Raw genomic sequence first — 22,129 nt, 5'->3', positions numbered from 1 at the left:
GTATGGACGTACTGAACTGCGCGTGAAGAAATCTGTTGCTTTAAGCGTATGGACGTACTGAACTGCGCGTGAAGAAATCTGTTGCTTTAAGCGTATGGCCGTACTGAAGCAGCGCGTGAAGAAACCTGTTGCTTTAAGCGTATGGACGTACTTAAGCAGCGCGTGAAGAAATCTGTTGCTTTAAGCGTATGGACGTACTGAAATGCGCGTGAAGAAATATGTTGCTTTAAGCGTATAGCCGTACTGAAGCAGCGCGTGAAGAAATCTGTTGCTTTAAGCGTATGGACGTACTTAAGCAGCGCGTGAAGAAATCTGTTGCTTTAAGCGTATGGACGTACTGAACTGCGCGTGAAGAAATATGTTGCTTTAAGCGTATGGCCGTACTGAAGCAGCGCGTGAAGAAATCTGTTGCTTTAAGCGTATGGACGTACTTAAGCAGCGCGTGAAGAAATCTGTTGCTTTAAGCGTATGGCCGTACTGAAGCAGCGCGTGAAGAAATCTGTTGCTTTAAGCGTATGGACGTACTGAAGCAGCGCGTGAAGAAATCTGTTGCTTTAAGCGTATGGACGTACTGAACTGCACGAAGAAATCTGTTGCTTTAAGCGTATGGACGTACTGAACTGCGCGTGAAGAAATCTGTTGCTTTAAGCGTATGGACGTACTTAAGCAGCGCGTGAAGAAATCTGTTGTATTTAAGCGTATGGACGTACTGAAGCAGCGCGTGAAGAAATCTGTTGCTTTAAGCGTATGGACGTACTGAACTGCGCGTGAAGAAATCTGTTGCTTTAAGCGTATGGACGTACTTAAGCAGCGCGTGAAGAAAACAGCCTGACATGCAATCAATTGCTTGTCATCGTGTAGTAGTATCAAAAATACGATTACTCATCCTCTCAATGGCGTTCTACTTATCTTAATCGTAAGACCCAAGGAATAAAGATAAGGCGATCAAAAACCTATACTCACATGCACTAGGCTGGTATGTTGCAAACGTGGGGCATGACAATACAAATGACTATCTTCCAAACTATAGTCCACGATTACAATGGCAAAGACCATGGTATGTACTGTCGTGTGTTTATATTTATATTTAAAATCGTTTCTATTATAGTGAAACTTTCTAAAAGAGGTGCCTTTTCTGTTCGGGTACAAATAAAACTGTTTTTATGTGGGATAACTGATCATTTTGAAGATTTGTAATATTTAATGGATGATAAACAGAACAGATTGCTTAGATTTTCAAACTGTACAAATTTATTACACTCTATACTGGACAGCAAAATAGTAATTTAGTGTTCATCAATTTATTAAAAATTATTCAGTTCGAATTTTATATAATATATGAAATGCTCGGCCTAGGACAAGAAAAATCGCAAAAATGTATATATTTTGTAGCCATACACGCACACGCACACACACAATGTGTTCGTTCTGAGTCAAGAAATAAAATTACCATATTAAACATTGTGTAGCCACATTAAGAAAAAATCGTATTATTTTTAATATAACAATAAATAAAACAAAACAGGCCTAAAAATTACGTTTTATAGTTATTATGTAAATCAAAATATATGAACAGATATACTGTTGTTGTTAAATATCCCTTTTATATAATAGTAAACATTCACTGTGGCCGCTTAATACAGGTATTTTAGCGATTTAGGATCCGATTTCGGTGGCCGCAGGCCGCGTTAGACAGGTGACCGCTTATTACAGGTGCATTAACGTTATAAATCGTTTGGGAGGGAAAAAGTGACCGCTTAAGGTAGATGACCGCTAAATACAGGTGACCGCTAGAACAGGTTTGACTGTATAAACATTTCAGACATTCATTTCACAACAATTTTTTTTAATATATCAATTATTAAGATTTAAAAAGTGTGCGTTCCCCATAAAATATATTTACTCATAGACGTACAGGCTGGTTTTTGCCCGAATTAAACGAAAATGCCCGAATCTGGATAACAGCATTTATTCACATTTGTATTACTGCCAAACAACTATAGATTTTTACATGGATTACAACTACTGAAGGAAATACATTGTATAAAGGTCTCAGGTTAGCACATTTTGCCCTAATATCTCTGTCGTTTTTGCTCCAGCACTAGGGGACAACTTCCCCCTTCCCTCCCTGCTCTGTACCCGTCTCGTACGCTTATTTATACATATATATATATATATATATATATATATATATATATATATATATATATATATATATATATACAGTCAAACCTGTATATAACGGCCACCCAAGGGACATGACAAAAGTGGCCGTTATAGACAGGTGACCCTTATATACAGGTTCAAAATTAGAACCCATATATTAAAACATATCACAACTGTCGCATTTTAAAACTATTCCCACTCTAGTTTATTTATGTCATCACATTGCCTGTTGCTTTCTTCTGCCTTTTTCTTTCCGCTGAAACATTATTGTCAAAATCAGCTTTCCTTTTTAAAATAGAATTAATCTGAGAACGTCCTACACCAAAATGATCGGCGATCTTTCGTGCAGTTAAATTGCCTTTATCAGATTTGTTAATAACGTCGATTGTCTGTCTGTTCTAACGTTAAAGCAGTACGATTTTGCGGTGGCATTTTGCATGCAAACGTATTCGTTAATACATTTCGCAAACATTGACATTGACTTGCAGAAGCTGAGAAGATATTTTGTTTAATTGAAGGTTATTACCCATGTGGCACGTTTAACTCATTTGTTGACTTGATCTGAGCGCGAAAACATCCTTGCAAAGTTCGGCATCGGGTAAGTACAAAGAAGGCGATCGGCAGTGCAGTTGAAAAGACGAGAAACTATCAAAACGAACGGAAACTGCGCATTATATCCCTATGATAAATATGTTTGTGGAATAAGGTGTTGAAACACCATATACTCCTATAATAGATATGTTTGTGAAGTAAGGGGTTGGACAGCTCTCCATATTATATCCCTATGATAGATATATTTGTGGAATAAGGTGTTGAAACACCATATACTCCCATAATAGATATATGTCTGTCGAATAAGGTCTGGGTTCCATATTTAAAACGCCATATACTCCTATAATAGATATGTTTGTGGAGTAAGGGGTTGACGAGCTCCTCATATTATATTCCTATAATAGATATGTTTGTGGAGTAAGGATTGAAGAGCTGCCCATATGATATTCCTATAATATATATGTTTGTGGAGCAAGGGATTGCAGAGTTCTCCATATTATTTTCCTATAATATATATGTTTGTGGTGTAAGGGGTTGCAGAGTTCTCCATATTATTTTCCTATAAAAGATATATGTCTGTCGAGTAAGGTCTGGGGCTCCATATATATTAACGGGATGCGGTTCCATATATTTCTAAAACAGATGTGTTTGTGGTAAGGGCTGGGGCTCCATATATTTCTAAAACAGATGTGTTTTGGGATAAGGGCTGGGGCTCCATATATTTCTAGAACAGATGTGTTTGGGGTAAGGGCTGGGGCTCCATATATTTCTAAAACAGATGTGTTTTGTGGTAAGGGCTGAGGCTCCATATATTTCTAGAACAGATGTGTTTGTGGTAAGGGCTGGGGCTCCATATATTTCTAGAACAGATGTGTTTTGGGGTAAGGGCTGGGGCTCCATATATTTCTAGAACAGATGTGTTTTGGGGTAAGGGCTGGGGCTCCATATATTTCTAAAACAGATGTGTTGAGGTAAGGGCTGGGGCTCCATATATTTTTATTTCAGTAATTTGTAATTTGTCCCAGGGGTAGGGCAGGTGGGATCTAACTGAGTCGGTAAAGCACTCGACAGAGGTACATGGGTCGAAAGATCGAACCCCATCGGTGAACCCATACTCTGATTGGTTTTTCCCCGTCCCCACTACTGTATATCAAAGGCTGTGGTATGTGTTGTGCTGTCAGTATGAAAGTGCCTATAAAAAGACTGAAGACTACGTGTCAGAATTAACAAATGTTTGACATCCAATAGCCGATTATTAATTAATCAATCAATCAGTCAGTGTGCTGTAGTGGTGTCGTTAAACAAAAGAAACTTTAAACTTTAATTATGTCTAGAAGAGATACAAATGGGTTGGTACGCCACCGCATACAGACTTTCATTTGAAAAAGCGAGGAGTGAAAAAATCAAAGTGTCGAGAAGGGGAAATCACACAATAAAAATACTCGCCGTTACGCGAAACGTATAGTAGAGCGAGGAGAAAGTGCGCCCCTTAACACGATTAAGTGCCTCCAGCGATATTGACTTACAGCCATACACAATGGTGCCATTTCTTGGATTTAATGTCATTTACTTCCAACAAATAAACTTTTTAAAAATTATTTCTCACAGATAAAGGAATAGACCAGTTGCCTTACGCAAGTAAAACAAACCGAGAAATGGTTTCTGTAATATCAACAAACCAAAATATGGTCTCTGTAATATCAATAGTAACACAAACCGAGAAATGGTTTCTGTAATATCAATAGTAACTACACCTTCCCGCTCCCCTCATCGCACGGCGGTTTAAGTCTACACCTTCCCGCTCCCCTCATCGCACGATGGTTTATATCTACACCTCCCCGCTCCCCTCATCGCACGGCGGTTTAAGTCTACACCTTCCCGCTCCCCTCATCGCACGATGGTTTACATCCACACCTCCCCACTCCCATCATCGCACTTCGGTTTATATCTACACCTCCCCGCTCCCCTCATCGCACGGCGGTTTATGTCTACAACCCCCGTTCCCCTAATTCAAGATTTCAAGATTTATTAAACAACACTCAGACACATTACAATGTGTAACAAGAGGACATTTTCAAATACATAATTAACATACATGACAAGAATAGGCGTCAACATAGAAGTATCTATAACATAACATAGAACACAAAATATGCAAACAAAATAGCTAAAATATGCGAAGAAACGTCAGTTCACAAGACAAGATAATCTTTTAATAAATATAGCTAGGTTTTTAATAATGGTGCATTACATAATGACAGCATACCTTTCATTTTAAAAACGCTAGGATTAATTCTGTAATATTGTTTTATATATTTTTTTCTAATGTTTTCAATATTATCATTTTTACAATTGAATAAATAATGGTATTCATCTCCAATATCGGTATTACAAAGTTTGCATATTCTATTTTCTCTAGGAACTTTAACGGGACATACCCTGTTTCTAAACACTAAGGCATATTATTCACTATTAGAGCCGTTTGTGATCACTGAAATCAAACATTACTTTTATTTTATTGTTTAGGTTATTCATTTCCGTACATCCGAAGTGTTTCTGGTCATCCTGGTGTTCCTAATACCACAAAATGTTTTCTTTTTCATATTGTTAAAAACACACATGAGTGAGCAGTAACTATAATGGAGTCGCGTTTTAGTCTATTTTGAAGGGTATTTTAACGCCACAGACTCTTGTTTCATTCTGTTGTATCAAATGTGTTACATGTTTGTAAATTAACCAAACTTAGTATCCATTTTTACGGGTTGAAACTAGTCTGGGTGAAAATTATGCCTTAGTGTTTAAAAACTAGGGTCTGTTCCTTTAAACCGTCTGCCAGTTTCGATTGGTAATCTTAAATTTGACGTACGCAATTTAATTATCCAGCATCTATTTTGGTATGATAATCTCGACAAATAGGTTTCGAAATAAAATTCTATTTTAAATAATGTATAAAATTGACCCCTAGAAGAGTTTGTAATGTCCGAGAACCACTGTTGTATAAATTGATCGCAGAGGTTTTGTTTTAATTCTTGTTTATACGATTTGAAAACATTATTTTGATTGGTATAGATATACCCCATTCCCGAGTTATCGAAAATACTTTTTATGAATTTCAACCATTTAAATTGATTTCTTTCACCACTGTTTAAAGAGAACATTAATTTATATAAAATACTACTAAGTTTATTTTCGTCTTTAACCAGTTTACTCCAAAATGACACCATTCGTAACTTTACTTGTATTTCTAAAGGGAACCTTCCTAATTCTCCATATACCATAAAACTTGGGGTACTTTTTTTTACCTTAAAAATTCGTTTGCAAAACTGGACATGAATTTTTTCTATTATTTGTAAATTTTCATAACCCCAAATTTCTGATCCATATAATAAAATCGGTTCAACCATTGAATCAAAACGTTTTAAATGTATATGGACTGGTATGCTATTCCAAGAGTTAAATAGTCATCAAATATATCTAAAGCATGTTGCATACCTTCAGGAATTTCGGAGAAAATTACAGTATCATCTGCATATAATAGTACGAAAATTTCAATAAATATATGTAATTTGTTTTGGCAGTTTTCTTTAATTATTTCCAGAGGAGATCCTTGAAGCAGCGGTTTGCATTCATATCTCCCTGCTCCTCTTATCACACAGCGGTTTATGTCTACACCTCCCCGCTCCCCTCATCGCACGGCGGTTTACATCTTCACCTCCACGCTCCCCTCATCGCACTGCTGTTTATGTCTACACCTCCCCACTCCCACCATCGCACGATGGTTTATATGTACAGCTCCCCACTCCCCTGATCGCACGACGGTTTACATCTACACCTCCCGCTCCCATCAGCGCACGGCGGTTTATATCTACAGCTCCCCGCTTCCCTCATCGCACGGCGGTTTATATCTACAGCTCCCCGCTTCCCTCATCACACGGCGGTTTATATCTACAGCTCCCCGCTCCCTCATAGCACGGCGGTTTATATCTACAGCTCCCCGCTTCCCTCATCGCACGGCGGTTTATATTTACACCTCCCGGCTCCCCTCATCACACGGCGGTTTATGTCTACACCTACCAGTGTTGCCTGCACTAATACTGTCCAAATATAACAGATGACCCAACCACTGCGCTATATAGGTGAAACGTCTGTAACAGCACAGCATGTCCCATCTAAAAAAAACACACCCACAAAGTGTGTACCAGTAAAGAAGGAAGTAAGAAAATGTTTTATTTAACGACGCCCTCAACACATTTTATTTACGGTTATATGGGATCGGGCATTTGGTTAAGAACCATCAGATAATGAGAGAGAAAACTCGTTGCCGCACTCACTGGGCTACTCTTTTCCGATCAGCAGAACGAGTGTTACAAATGGACCATCCCAGGAACACAGGAACACATACCGCGGCGTATGTATCAGGGTTGAAAGTTTACATTTTCTGTATGCAAAAACCGGACGTGCTGTAATGGACTCTTTTTTTTTTTATAGAACCGTTTACAGATTTAAAAAGTCTTCTGTCATAGTTTTATCAATATCAACATTACGTCAATTGTAGATTACTGGGAATTTGGAATTTCCCTTTATACATAGAGAATACTAAACGAGTCCCCGTGAGAGACCGTTTATATTACAACGAGTGTGTTTTCGATCGTACATCACGAACGGAAGCGAGTGATGTACGATCGACAACACACGAGTTGTAATATAAACGGTCTCTCACGAGGACGAGTATAGTATTCTATTTATTACAACGCGCTACATTATTAATTTGAGTCGCCAAATATATTTTTTGTCTCTCACTAAACAGGACACTGAACGTAAACAAAACAGCGGAGTGATTCAGAGCGCATAACCCTTCTTTGCCTATGCACTCTTTTTATACTATTAAAGTATTTATGCTTTCGCAATGTCATAGAGTCCCTCCATCCCAAAAATAAAAATAATTAAAACAAATAACACACACTAGTAGTAAACAGCTGTACATTGTAAAGCATGTGTATAATAAAAAGCAAACAAATACACAGGAATTGAAATAATTAGTTTTGAATTTGAATGACGTCAGTATTCCAATGACGTCACTGCATCTCCTTACAATAACTATAAATTGAGTACATGACGTTTCCATTTTAAGAATGCTGGAAAAATTTCAGTGCAAAATTGCTATTGATTTTTTTTTTTTTTGAACAACACACCTGAATGTGTTTGAAGAAAATCTTGTGATTAAAACATTGTACCTTTTACTAAATATGGCTTTCAAGTGAAATTACGGTAAGATATGCTACATTTATTATGTACAAAGCCAAAACAAGGGTGCGAAAAGTGATCGGAGGTCATGACCTCTCAAAAAGCATATCTCACATTGTGGGATATGAAAAATCTCTCACGGGTATCTCCGTCACCGCGGTGTAATAAATAGATTTAGCCTAACTTAATTAATTAATTCATTCATTCATTCATTTGTGACACCCAATAGCCGATGTATATTTTTGTGCTGGGGTGTCGTTAAACATTCATTCATTCATTCATTCATTCATTGGGAGTGAGTGCTCCGCAAGGCTCAATGGGTAGGTGTAAACCACTTGCACCGACCAGTGATCCATAACTGGCTATCCTGCCTGTGGGAAGCGCAAATAAAAGATCCCTTGCTGCTAATCGAAAAGAGTAGCCCATGTAGTTGCGACAGCGGGTTTCCTCTCAAAATCTGTGTGGTCCTTAACCATATGTCTGACGCCATATAACCGTAAATAAAATGTGTTGAGTGCGTCGTTAAATAAAACATTTCTTTCTTTCTTTCATTGGGAGTTGATTTTGCGGGTGTTTTTTTGTTTGTTTTAATCACAGTTCAAATCTGTGCGAATTTGATATTCAGTTTTGGTCTGCTGACTTCTGAAAGTTGAATGCATTTTAATTAATTTGTGCAGCCTACACCTAGTTTTGATACAAGTAACACAGGAACCAACGCCAATCTGGGGTGGGTAGATATGGTGAAGTTTGTATGGTTTATAGGTTTCAGTTGATCTAAGAGAGTTTTCTTCTGTACGCACGTATGTGTGTACGTACGTACGAATGAACGAATATACAAATGTACGTATGCATGCATGTATGTATGTATGTATGTATGTACTGATGTATGAATATCTATATATTGTATGTATGTCGAGCTTGACTGTTACATACATAGATATTAACGCACTGGCGCAGGGGATAATTAAATCCTTTCTGGCCTCACAAATAGTCCAATGCTGTTGCTGGGACTCGAACCTGTGGCACCGAATCGCCCGCAAATTTGTAGACTAACCACGATGCGCTCTGAGCTATCGAGTTATCCATAAAAAGGATGCTCTTTAACTCAACCACATGCATGGGGCCTACAGTCTACGCTGTCGATCCCGCTTACGTGCATGAAACAGTGGGCAGACTTGGCACTGGCTAGTATGTATTGATGTATGTATTGATGTATGTATGTATGTATGTATGTATATATGTATGTATGTACTTGGGGTGTAACGAATGCACATGGTGGCGAATACGATACATATCACGAATATGAGGTGACGAATACGAATATGAATTCACGTCCATGAATACAAAAGTGAAAAGGTTTTGCAGAAAGGAAGAACCGTATTTATGTATTTTTTTATTTATTTAAAGTAAAAACGGATTAATCATGGGTGGGTAATAAATGTAACAGAAATTTAATTATTACAACGTAACGTCATCCCATTGGTCCAGACGTAGAAACGGGAGTTTGTTAATTTTTCGATGAACGTAAAAATTACGTCGTCAGGAAACGTCATATCTGATGACGTCCTTTTATATGACAAAGTTGTCTTATTGAGCATTATTGTTTAGGTCTCACTACACAGATCACTTTCGGGTGAGAGTTCATTGATGACGGGTTCCTAATTGTGACACATGTTATGGTTCACATATTCACTTCTAGGAAATGGTGAAGAATTAAAACAATATGTATGTTTAATGGTAAGCCTTCTGGCTGTATTTTCCCCATGTTATTTTGTAATATTGTGCATCGACCTTTTCGGACATGGGTATATATAGCGCAAGAGACAGACGGAGTGAATCGGTTAATGAACCACCTGTTCGGACCGGTACTACAGCCAGATGCGGTCATATAGCAAAACACTGAGAAGGAAATGTTCTCAATTTTGGAGTGAAAATAAATGCTTATATAATGTATGTTCGCAATAGTGTATGTTGTTAGTGCCAACGAGAACCCATTCTATTGGCAATCTTCGTTTGAAGTTGGGCAATTTAACATGAGTTTCAATGGCAGATGACATCTGTGTAGTGAGACCTTATGGATAAAAAATAATTCAAAATAAAGTATGACGTTTTAGTGTTATTATTAGCTTATATGATTCAAATTTAATTATAAGTAGTGTTTGTTATTTCAAAAAATCATGCGAGAACGGCTTAGCCTATTCACACAGTTTGCGGATGATTTTTTGTTTTGTTTGTTCATACCCCGATGAACGTAAAAGAAATAACAGACAATCCTTAATTTGTGCTAATCGTGATGACGTCATATTACCGATGGCGGCTACTTTAATACTGTGATTTACTTAAGAATTGACCGCAATTATTTTTTGGTTCATTTTTTGGTTCATGCAAGTATGAACCGATAAAACGATGTGCACACTGTATGACTCCGCGTAGTGGGTCATATAAAAGTGTGCACATCGTTTTTTCGGTTCATACTTGCATGAACCAAAAAATAATTGCGGTCAAATCTTATAATTAAATTTATATGCATATTTTAACAATACATAACTGAATTTATTTTGTTTAGCTTTAAATACGCCTGTAGTATTGTTTGTGTAAACTTTGAATCAGGTGATTTTTTTTGTAAATGATTTCATTTGGTAAATGATGTAATTTTGATAAGCGATGCCATTTAATCCATCTGCTGTGCATGTTTACGGATCATTTCGTTATATTAGAAGGAATTGTCATATTCGTGTTTAGTTTATATTTTATAAAAGTGAATGAAGGAAATGTGTCTAACATTTATGCTGTCGATGGAACAGTTTAATTTTAGCCTCGACAAATACCGATTAACATAGACTCGGTTGATATTTTCAATATTAAAAAAATACACGTGACGAATCCTCTATTGGCATATTAGTGTAGTTTGGAATGCAATTTAATGGACATTTTGTGGAGAGAAAAAAAACGTTTTTATTTACACTGAGATTTTTTTTTCAAAAATGTTTTGCGAGTTGGTATTGGTTTAAAACGTAATAATATATTTTGAGGTGACTTTTAACGTTATTGGGTTATATAGCGTTACATGCCAACTCATCGTTTCCCTTTTAACGCAAACGGACAATAACGTAACTCAAATGGCCTTGATTTACTGAAGGTTTTTCAAGTCGATCACCAGTCTATAAATATTTGAATAAAGAAAAACAACAACAACAACAAAAAATAGAGATGGTAATTTTCTATTTACAATAAAATACTCTTATAACGAACCGCAAGGGACCATGCTAGTTAGTTCGTTCAATCTAATTAAAATTAGCTCCACTATTACATGTGGATCTAAAGACAGCCAGTTGGAGCTCATGTCCACCAATCAAAACCTTACTTGCAGAATCCTGCCAGTGATTTAAAAATAATTTGAAAACATTCCGAATTATCCTGAGGGTATACGACATGTTTCGTGTGAATTACGAATGCCTTAAAACATGTTTTATTTTATAAAATAAATAATTTGTAATGTAAAACTGAAGACTGATTTAGTTTTATAAATAAATAAGACTGATAACCCACCCCGTACGTATTGATATGGTTCGCTGTACTGCGGCCACTAAAATAGACTCGCCCGATATTTTTAGAATTTGTATGCTCCCAAATAACGTTATAAAAGGCGAAGTGTGATTGGTCAATATTTAAATTATTATTTACAGACGAAATGTTACCTGGACATTGGGGACTACGCAGTGTTGTTAGTTTTAAATCACTGGCAGGATTCTGCAAGTACGGTTTTGATTGGTGGACATGAGCTCCAACTGGCTGTCTTTAGATCCACATGTAATAGTGGAGCTAATTTTAATTAGATTGTTAGTTCGTTATAGCAGTAGTTCGTTATACACATCTGCATAAGTTAGTTACTAATGTATAGGGACATAAAACATAGAGACTTTACGTGCCTATATCCAAAAGAGGTCCAGGCACTCTATGCCGTAGTTCGTTCTAAGCGTGTTCGTTATAAGTGTACTTTACTGTAATTTGTTTTCATTATCAAAAAGCCAGTGCACCACGACTGGTATATCAAAGGCCGTGGAATGTACTATCCTGTCTGTGGGGTGGTGCATATAAAAGATCCCTTGCTGCTAATCGAAAAGAGTAGCCCATGAAGTGGCGACAGCGGGTTTCCTCTCTCAATATCTGTATGGTCCTTAACTATATGTCTGACGCCATATAACCGTAAATACAATGTGTTGAGTGCGTCTTGTTTCTTTCATTATCAAAAACTCAAATTGCATACACTACAACCTATAAATGTGTATCCGCAAATAAACTCTATGTTGAATATATTACTAAGTTCTCGGCGTTTTAACGAATACGGCCGTTTGAGATGATATTCTCTAATGCGTTTGTCAGCAGAGAAGTGAAACGCCGTGTACCGTCGAGTGTGTAATGAGACGACTTGCTGTCAGAACACACGAACTCTCTCTCTGATCGCAGTTCATCGAGTCAGTGAGACACCGCTCTCATCTGAGTTCCAACTCATAACGTCCAGGCTATCAATCTAATAGTAAATTCGTGTAAAGATGGTTTTAAATCCTACGTTAATTTCCGTCACATTCGGTCTAGGTTTGTCATTTTGTAATTACGCGTGAAGGCAATCGAACTATGACTGTAGGATTGTGTTTAACGTAATGAAATATAGAGCGTAGCTTGCGCAGGCCCGTAGCCAGGATTTTGAGAGGGGGGGTTCGTTTAGGCTTATGGTACAAAGTACACTAATATGCCGTATATATAAACCTGTCTTAAACGGCCATCCATGACAGTGGTAAAAAAAAAAAGTAGCGCTGAATACAAGTTACCACGTTTAAAATTTGCTTCTTTTTTTTTACAATCTACACTGTTCAGGGCCGTACCCTCCGGGGGGAGAGCGGTTGCCCCCTTGAGAATCTGACTTTTTTTTTTACTCCAGATAAATAGCATACACATCTCAGGGTTTAATTTGTATAGTGTTTCATTTATTTATAAAAAGTAGTTCCCCCCCAACCCCACCCCACCCCTAGGATTTTGATCAGGGTACGGCCCTGCTGTTAATTAATGAAAAAGTGCTCGGGATTACGCCTTCTTAAAATAAATTGAATTCAACTATAAAGTATTCTCAAGGTACATACACTTGTCAGTAGCATGTCTTTCTCACCTGCGATAGTTCGATCTTGCATATGCAGGGATGAGAGAAAATGACAATATTATTTTCATTGCATCTTCACACGGAAAAGCATTAGCCACCAAGTAAGAATTATTTGCTGTCAATGTTGAAACATCCTCCCCGTGGCAACTATCGACTCTGGTGTTCAGTCTAAAAGGAACCATTTCACGCTGAGTCCATTAGGCAAACATCTGAGGCACATGACGTTCCGCTACGCCTCTTACAAATGCCTTACAGAAACCGCTGTGGAAATGTACGACTCATACTCTACTAAAACTAATGCGAAGATATTTGTGTGCTAAGGAGATTGTGTTTGAACACATTGCTCAATTCCGCCTCCATAAAATGGTCCCGTATATTTCGATAATAAAGAAAAACGAGAAAGCGATACAATAGAATATTGTAAAATCCCTTTTCGGCCCACACCACAGCGCCTAATACGATTTATAAAGTAATTAGTAAACTTTAATGTCAAACAAATAACCTAGGTGTTTGAAAGATGGGAGATCCGAACTGGCTGATAGAAGATCGGGTTGGGTGCTACTGGCCTGAAAGACACTTTCAAACTGTGGAGGCTCATGGGGAAGAACTGTTTCAACTGTGAAGGGATTGGAGGAAGATACGCAGCACAGGGATTGGTGGTGTTCGTGTTTAGTTAGTTTTTATGAATACATATAGATAATTGATCTTACCTGCCACAGTGGCGGGGACGGGAGGGGGGGGGGGGGGGGGGGGGGGGAGGGGGCTGGTTGGAAAAGGGGACGAGGGACTGTAGACACGGGTTAAGGTAAGAGTAGGGTGTTTTGGCAAGTCAACATATCCGATCGATCACACCTCCCATTATGACCTGGGATGGACACACCCGGGATGGAATACTTCTATGTATGTAACCTGGTGACGTATGAAGACCTCACTTCTCCCTTTGCTCACAGGAGCTATTCTTGGCTTTGTCGAAAACTCTTTTAAAATTGGCTTCAAAACTTCACTGGTTATCCAAGTTTATATTTTACAGTTGGACACATCACACAAAACGGAACAATTTACAATTAATAAACTCCAAATCATTTTATCAATAAAATAAAAAAAGCAAGCAAATTGAACGAAAATTATGAAAGTTGATATGAAATTCAAAAATAAAATTCTTCCACATATGAAAATATTCAAGAAAATAGTGTCTAAGCATTATAAATAAATAAAATATATCCTGTTACTGTTAGGCTGTGGATTGTTCTCCACTGAATCGACAGAATTATAACACATCTAGTTTTCACCAAAATGGTGAAAGCATATTTATCAAGTAACTAAATCCCACATTGAGAACTAAATTAAAAAAGACAAAATGATGAATCCAATGGACTATAGAGTGATATATTTATATAGATATTCGGGGTCAGCTTTATGTCTTGGGGTCAGCTCTATGTCTTGGGGTCAGATCTATGTCTTGGATCAGCTCTATGTCTTGGGGTCAGCTCTATGTCTTGGATCAGCTCTATGTCTTGGGGTCAGCTCTATGTCTTGGGGTCAGCTGTATGTCTTGGGGTCAGATCTATGTCTTGGATCAGCTCTATGTCGTGGGGTCAGCTCTATGTCTTGGATCAGCTCTATGTCTTGGGGTCAGCTCTATGTCTTGGGTCAGCTCTATGTCTTGGGGTCAGATCTATGTCTTGGGGTCAGCTGTATGTTCCCTCAGAGTTAGAGTTAGAATTCCTCATCGTTATGTCCCTCAGGGTTAGGGTTAGCTGAGAGAACATATTTGTTCCCAGATAATCTCTGTTCACCTTGCGTCGTATATTCCTTCCTGCAATAATAGTTTTATAATCATTTAAAGCCAACATTAATCATACAGTAATGGTAAGAGTCATTAATTTTGTCAATAGGTCAACTAAAAAAAAGGATAAAATCTGCAAAACATTTTGAGTATGGAGCCATACCAAATAAATTTTGTTATGGAATGGCCATTTACCGTTTTACCTTCTGGCAGAAACCCTGCTAGGACTATATTATGTAAAAATTACCAAATGTTTGAATTCATATAGCCGATGATTAATAAATCAATGTGCTCTAATGGTGTCGTTAAACAAAAACAAACACACACACACACACACACACACTCTCTCTCTCTCTCTCTCTCTCTCTCTCTCTCTCTCTCTCTCTCTCTCTCTCTCTCTCTCTCTCTCTCTCTCTCTCTCTCTCTCTCTCTCTCTCTCTCTCTCATATATAGACATCCCACCCCATTGGCGGATGCCGAGGGGAATATCTCTAACCTCTAATAAAGTACACCAATGTACATAATCTATATTGAGCCATTCATAGTGAACCATGCATAGATATATGAGATTTGTATAGGATTTTGTTGAATTATTCATAATTATATATGTTTGTGCTGTATTATGTATTGATGTATGTAGCTATGAAATTTGAATAAAACTAACCACAAATATGGTTGTTATGTAAATAAAATATCTGAACAAAAGAAGATAGTTTCTCAAATTCTGAATACAAGTAGCCACAAATGTGTGATAAAATCATATAGTTAACAAGAACAAAGACCCAGTGTGATTATGCTCCGAGTATTTCACCAAGTTTGTCAGATTCGTCTCCAAATGCTTGAGTGCATACTTATCGCGTGTCTCTTTAATTCGACATTGCTTTGTCACTCACCTAGCAAGAACTTGACACGCTGTAGCAAATTACCGAGTCGCTCCAGCAGTGAAAGGAAGTAACGTATAATTTCGTTACAATGCAATTAGACATGGGCATGGCACGGTGTGGTTCTTCGGTGAATGTTCAAAAACTCATTGAGGCCTAGCTGTATAGGCAATTCTTACATACACATGACCGTTGATATATGATGAAAAATCCCCCCAGAATGACTGTTGACGAATGACGGGTCATAAGTGATCGAATAAACACAGTATATTTTTTTTTATGAATTAACAGATAGGGACCACTCACACACGGTATCCTCCGCTAAATAAATAGAACCTTTTGTGGAAGTCAGTATATAGGCGGCAAAGAGAAGAACGCACTATAATGGTAAAACCAAATCCTCCCATAATTATATACTAGTCGAGAAGCACTTGATGTCCATCGAACATAGACATTACGACATGGCACATCATGGCGAAATTTACTTACATTCCAATATCCATTGAAGGTTCAGGCACGTCTATTCTAGATAGAGCATTTGACTTCGTTTATAGTGATTTCCCGATAAAGGCACAGGCCACGTCAGTGCAGCAGTCCCGTGCATTCCAGGCTGTCCTGTTACCTTTCCCGAAGAAAACAGAAGTAGTGTCACATATGTGAAGCTGTGGAAGAGAGTGCTCGGCTAGGGATTTGTCATCTCTCAGGATGAGTCGGCTTCCTTGAATACCGTTCCCTCGATTTTCGCTTGTCGATTCTCTGATTGCTATTCGTCCCATATCACATCAGAAAAAAATACTTCTCAGCTTACCCTGAAGGCGATCTTCTAACCAACTAAAAAAAGTTTGTGATAAAATATGTACAAGGGCTTCATGTACCAGATTAAGACTGCTTATGGCACAATAAAACCGATTTCCAGCTAGCATATTAACAGGAGCATGTGTTTCGTTTTGTTCCTAAGGTGTGTATGTGTGTGTGTGTGTGTGTGTCTGTGTGTGTGTGTGAGAGAGAGAGAGAGAGAGAGAGAGAGAGAGAGAGAGAGAGAGAGAGAGAGAGAGAGAGAGAGAGAGAGAGAGAGAGAGAGCGTATTTGAAAGACATTATTTACATACATTTCTAGATATCTTCCAAAATATACCTGTGCAGACATAATCAGACAAACTGAATAACAGGATGCAAAATATAAAGAAATGTTTTCAAAATCATTTGTTTTTAATAGTAGCCAAGGCAATGTAGCAATTACAAACAGACAAGTTGCTACGGCTCATGTTACGATTGTATTAACTTAAGTATGTTTATACCTAAATCTCAAATAGACAAAATAGTATACATACTTAATCAGGCAGTAAATTGGTAGTAAATCTTAAAGCAGCGATTCCTTTTACTGTACATGTAGAATACAGGAAATTGCATTTCAGGACATCTAGTTTTCAAAATTTTTACGGGGAAGCATACCCCTGAACTGCCTAGAAACTTTGCTTTGCGCCCTCGATCTCAGTCCCCCCCCCCCCCCCCCCCCCAATGTCTACTTGCTTGTATGCATTGTAATGCATATATGTGTGTAACACGCTGTAGAATGATCGGCATTCCAAATAATCATAATCGTATATATATACAAGGTGGTCGTACTTTTTGTGGAAAGCCCACATTAAGATCACCACATCCCATCCAAACTTTGCAATGAAAATCACGGGTTACAGCTAGTATTAAAATAGTGTTGGCTGTGACGTGCCAACAACAAGAACTATAAAACAACCATTGAGGTGAAAAGGAACAATTCGTTAAAACAGACTCTATACGAGCTACAAATATAATTTTATAAAATTAAAAAATTTACAATTTTAAACAAACAACAAGAACATATTATGATACAGATTGTATTTAATAGTACCAAAATATATCAGGATTCTAAGGCATATTCCGAAAAGGGTAATGGAGAGAGAATTTTTTTTTTATATCAGGGGTGGGTATAAAAGACGCAGAGAGAATGCAAAGAAATGAATTGGGTCATTAATTTTCATGTAGGGTATTCGGTTTTAGTGACATATTCTGCAGCATTGTTGTCAATCAGGAGCTTGAAGTTTGGTGGATGTAGAAGTGTTGCAGACCAGGACAACGTTCTGGAACTGTGGATACATGCGTGAAAACCTTCTGAGATAAGGCGTCTCTAATTATTAGAAACAACAACGTGATACGAAATGGAAGCTCCTATTAAAATACATGCCATTTATCCTCGACTATTGTTAAAAGTTGAAGTTTGTTTTGTTTGACGACACCACTAGAGCACGTTGATTTATTTTTCATCGGCTATTGGATGTCAACCATTTGCTAATTTTGACATATACATGTAGTCTTCAGGGCCGTAGCTAGAATTTTTTGTTTAGGGGGGGGGGGGGGGGCGGGGCAAGTGAGTAGTTAATAGTCTAAAACTCCTTAAACGGTTAAGAAGAGAATTTTCTTTTAAGTTTTTATAATTATTTTCCGGATTCTCCCCCCCCCCCCCGCTAGCTACGGCCCTGGTCTTAGAGAGGAAACCCGCTACATTTTCCAATTGGATTGGAAAATTGTTTAACGTGCACATTCAGAGCAAGCTGTTGTAGCGCACGCCTGTCCTGGGCACAAGTACCGGCCTCAGCAGGTTCTTTCGTCCAGGACAGGAGTTTTTCAATTAGTAGCAAGGAATCTTTTATATGCACCATGCCACAGACAGGATGACACATATCACGGCCTCTATGTACCAGTCGTGGTGTACGATAAATAATCCAATAGGCCCATCGACGTGATTCGATCCGAAACCGACCGCCTATCAAGCGAGCGCCGTACCACTGGGCTACGTCCCACTTGGCTGTTGACAAAGTACAACTGTTTTTATAGCATTCAAGTAAGCTTATTGAGGTAAATATAATATGAAGCAGGCCAAAACTACGATACATGCGCATGCTCTGATAAACTGGCAATCTAAATGAAATCAAATCTTTGTTCACTTCCATTTGGAGGTTGCCATTAGCAACTTTGAACATAAGCAACAGTGTCCCATGCCATCAGCTTAACGTGCTTGGGATAACGTCCAACGACAAAGCATCACCTGCACACGAAATGACGTTGGCTTCTGTCAGATCCCCTGATGGACAACTTTCATTCAAATGTTAATACAAGTATAATATTTATAATATATATGGTTGTTAAAAAAACACTGTATCCAAGGAAACTCACAAAGTTTAATAAAAAAAAAAAATTGAAACAAAGGAAAAAACAATATTTAGTTTGCATAGGCGTCGGAAGATGCCAACGTATTATCTTCAGAAGGAAGGGGTAGGGGGGGGGGGGGGGATTTCCGACGCCTATCGCATATGGCTTGATAGATCCAATCAAAAAAAAGAGTACGGCACTGTGTTCATTGTGCTATACTGACAAGGGCCAAGTCCTGTTTCATTTGTTGTATAAATTGACGTTCGTTATCCGAGAGTGATATCACTTAAGGTGCGTTTACATTTGTGGCCAGTGGCGGTACGTGAGCGTGATCTCATCAATGCCCGTCTGCCGCATTAAACTCCCCCACAGACCTCCGCCACCTGATGTGACATATCTCGAGCATACATCGAGGCTTGGCGCTACGTTTTTTTTTTTTTTTTTTTAATCAGACTGGCTAATGACTGTTTGTAAAGAGAACGCAAGCAGTCAATGACTGTTTTCAAAAAACATCAATATAATCGCGTTTGTACGCGTAATGGTACTCTGACATTATTCGTTGAAAAATGTTTGAACACAAATCACACAGAACGTAATTGATTCTTGTCTCATTGTACTGGTGTTAACACACATTTCTGGACGGCTGTGATGCTATAGTAGTAAGAGTGGGATGGTGAGGGTGGTAGTACTAGTAGCGGGGGTGGTGGAGATGGTGAGGGTGGCAATAGAAGTAGTAGTAGTGGTAGTGGTAGTGGTAGTGGTGGTGGTGGTGGTAGAAGTAGTAGTAGTAGGTATAGTTATGGTGGTAGTGGTGGTGGAAGTCGTCATCGTCGTCGGTGTCGGTGTCATCGTCGTAATAGTAGTACTACAGTGAAACCTCTCAACATCGGACCCCCTCTAAACCGGAATCCCCACAAAACCGGACGTTTTCCATGGTCCCGTGATTTACGCCAGTTTTAACATTAAATTGTACCCCTCTAAAACGGAAACCCCTCAAAACTGAACACAGGGCAAACAATTCAGTCCCAATGTGTCAATTTAGTGTAAATCTTCCCCTTGAAAACCGGACGATCAAACCGATACCAATCTATGTCGTGCCACTAATTGCTCCTCATATCACTCCGGTCGGATTACCTGTCTGCGAATACGTAATATGCGTGTACTCGGGTTCGCTGGTATTATTGTAATCACCGTTACACGTTGCTAAGTAGGCAACATGGCACTAAAAATTAAAAGACCCATCGTCAGCTTTGAAATGTAATTAACATATGCGTTGTGTTGTAATTTTGGTTAGTAACGTTTTATTTTCATATCGATTTTCAGCTTGACGGAACGTCCGGCTAAACGTCATACGTTAATGTGTGTATTATTTTACTAAATGCCACATAAATGCACAATTTTTTCAGCATTTCATTGTTGTTGTTGTTGTTTTTAAACACTTTATCACTTTCCCTATTTAATGGAGAACGGAAGGTAGTTACGTAAATGCAGACTGTAGTAGTAGTAGTAGTAGTAGTAGTAGTATATAATAGTAGTAGTAGTAGTAGTATATAGTAGTAGTATATAGTAGTACTATATAATAGTAGTATATAGTAGTAGTAGCAGTAGTAGTAGTAGTAGTATATAGTAGTAGTAGTAGTAGTAGTAGTAGTATAGTAGTAGTAGTATATAGTAGTAGTAGTATTATATAGTAGTAGTAGTATATAGTAGTAGTAGTATATAGTAGTAGTAGTATATAGTAGTAGTAGTAGTAGTATATAATAGTAGTAGTAGTATATAGTAGTAGTAGTAGTATATAGTAGTATATAGTAGTAGTAGTAGTAGTATATAGTAGTATATAGTAGTAGTAGTATATAGTAGTAGTAGTAGTAGTATATAGTAGTATAGTAATAGTAGTAGTAGTATATAGTAGTAGTAGTATATAGTAGTAGTATTAGTATATAGTAGTAGTATTAGTATATAGTAGTAGTAGTAGTATTATATAGTAGTAGTAGTAGTAGTTGTAGTAGTAGTATATAGTAGTAGTAGTAGTAGTAGTAGTAGTAATATATAGTAGTAGTAGTATATAGTAGTAGTATATAGTAGTAGTAGTAGTAGTAGTAGTAGTAGTAGTATAGTAGTAGTAGTAGTAGTAGTAGTAGTAATAATGGTAGTATATAATAGTAGTAGATAGAAATATAGATAGGTAGATATATGGATGGATGGTTGGTTGGATATATATATATATATATATATATATATATATATATATATATATATATATGGATGGATATATGGATGGATGGATGGATATAATTGCTTTTCAAAATTATCTAGAATGATGTCTTAAAATACATTCTAATAACATAACATAATTACGAGCTATATGTTTTAATCTTCTGAACGGCTGGAGCCCTCCCCCCTCCCCCCTAATTCATTCAGCTTTAGAGATAATAGGCCAGTGCCACCCGCCTCCCCCCTCTCCGTTTCCGACGCCACTGATATCTTGTGTAGTAGTAGTATATGTAAATATGTGTGTGAGTATGAAGTGTATGTGTTTGTGTGTGTATGTATTTGTGAGCTCGCGCCTTTGTGTGTACATATATACTGATGGAAAGAAATAAGGGAACACGTCAAATTGTAGACAAAATTTAACTAGTATAGTAATGTCTATATTTTATACCAAGTTGTAACGTGGGATTGAATGTCTGTAGTGTTGAATGTGCTGCCTATATGTTCCCAGTCAACTTCTGACAATATGAATTGATTTTTGATGCAGTCATTATTTCTTGTTGCTATCTGTGTGATCCTGTATTTATTTCCACCAGTATATGTGTGTGTACGTGCGTGCGTGCATGCATGCGTGTGTGCGTGTGCGTGTGTGTGTGTGTGTGTGTGTGTGTGTGTGTGTGTGTGTGTTTATCTTGGCATATTATCAATTCCAACCTTTCACTAACATGTTGTTGTTTATTTATACAGTATGTTAAGTTGTTACGCATCGGTTTCATAAGGCTTTTTGCTTGTTTTTTGTAGGTAAATGTTCCGGCAAATGGGCCATACATGCATGTTTTGGTGGTGAGTATATTACACGTAATTATTAAGGACATTACAAAAACGAACCCACAAAACATAAAGGCTACCGTGAGGAAGTGGTTGAGTATAAATACAGATAAGGATTTTA

General features: G+C 37.8%; 1 protein-coding gene across 1 annotated transcript in view; it reads left to right on the top strand.

The window, feature by feature from the left end:
• LOC121372059 overlaps window positions 1-22,129 on the top strand; it is a 75,835-nt gene that overhangs the window by 869 nt on the left and 52,837 nt on the right. Inside the window, exon 2 of the mRNA XM_041498313.1 lies at window positions 21,982-22,023. Coding sequence (XP_041354247.1) covers window positions 21,982-22,023 — 42 coding nt within the window. The remainder of the gene's footprint in view (window positions 1-21,981; window positions 22,024-22,129) is intronic.

The sequence above is a fragment of the Gigantopelta aegis genome, chromosome 4 (genome assembly GCF_016097555.1).
Source record: "Gigantopelta aegis isolate Gae_Host chromosome 4, Gae_host_genome, whole genome shotgun sequence".
NCBI lineage: Eukaryota > Metazoa > Mollusca > Gastropoda > Neomphalida > Peltospiridae > Gigantopelta > Gigantopelta aegis.
The sequence above is the reverse complement of the archived record's forward strand: the minus strand, read 5'-3'. Positions and strand labels throughout refer to the sequence as shown.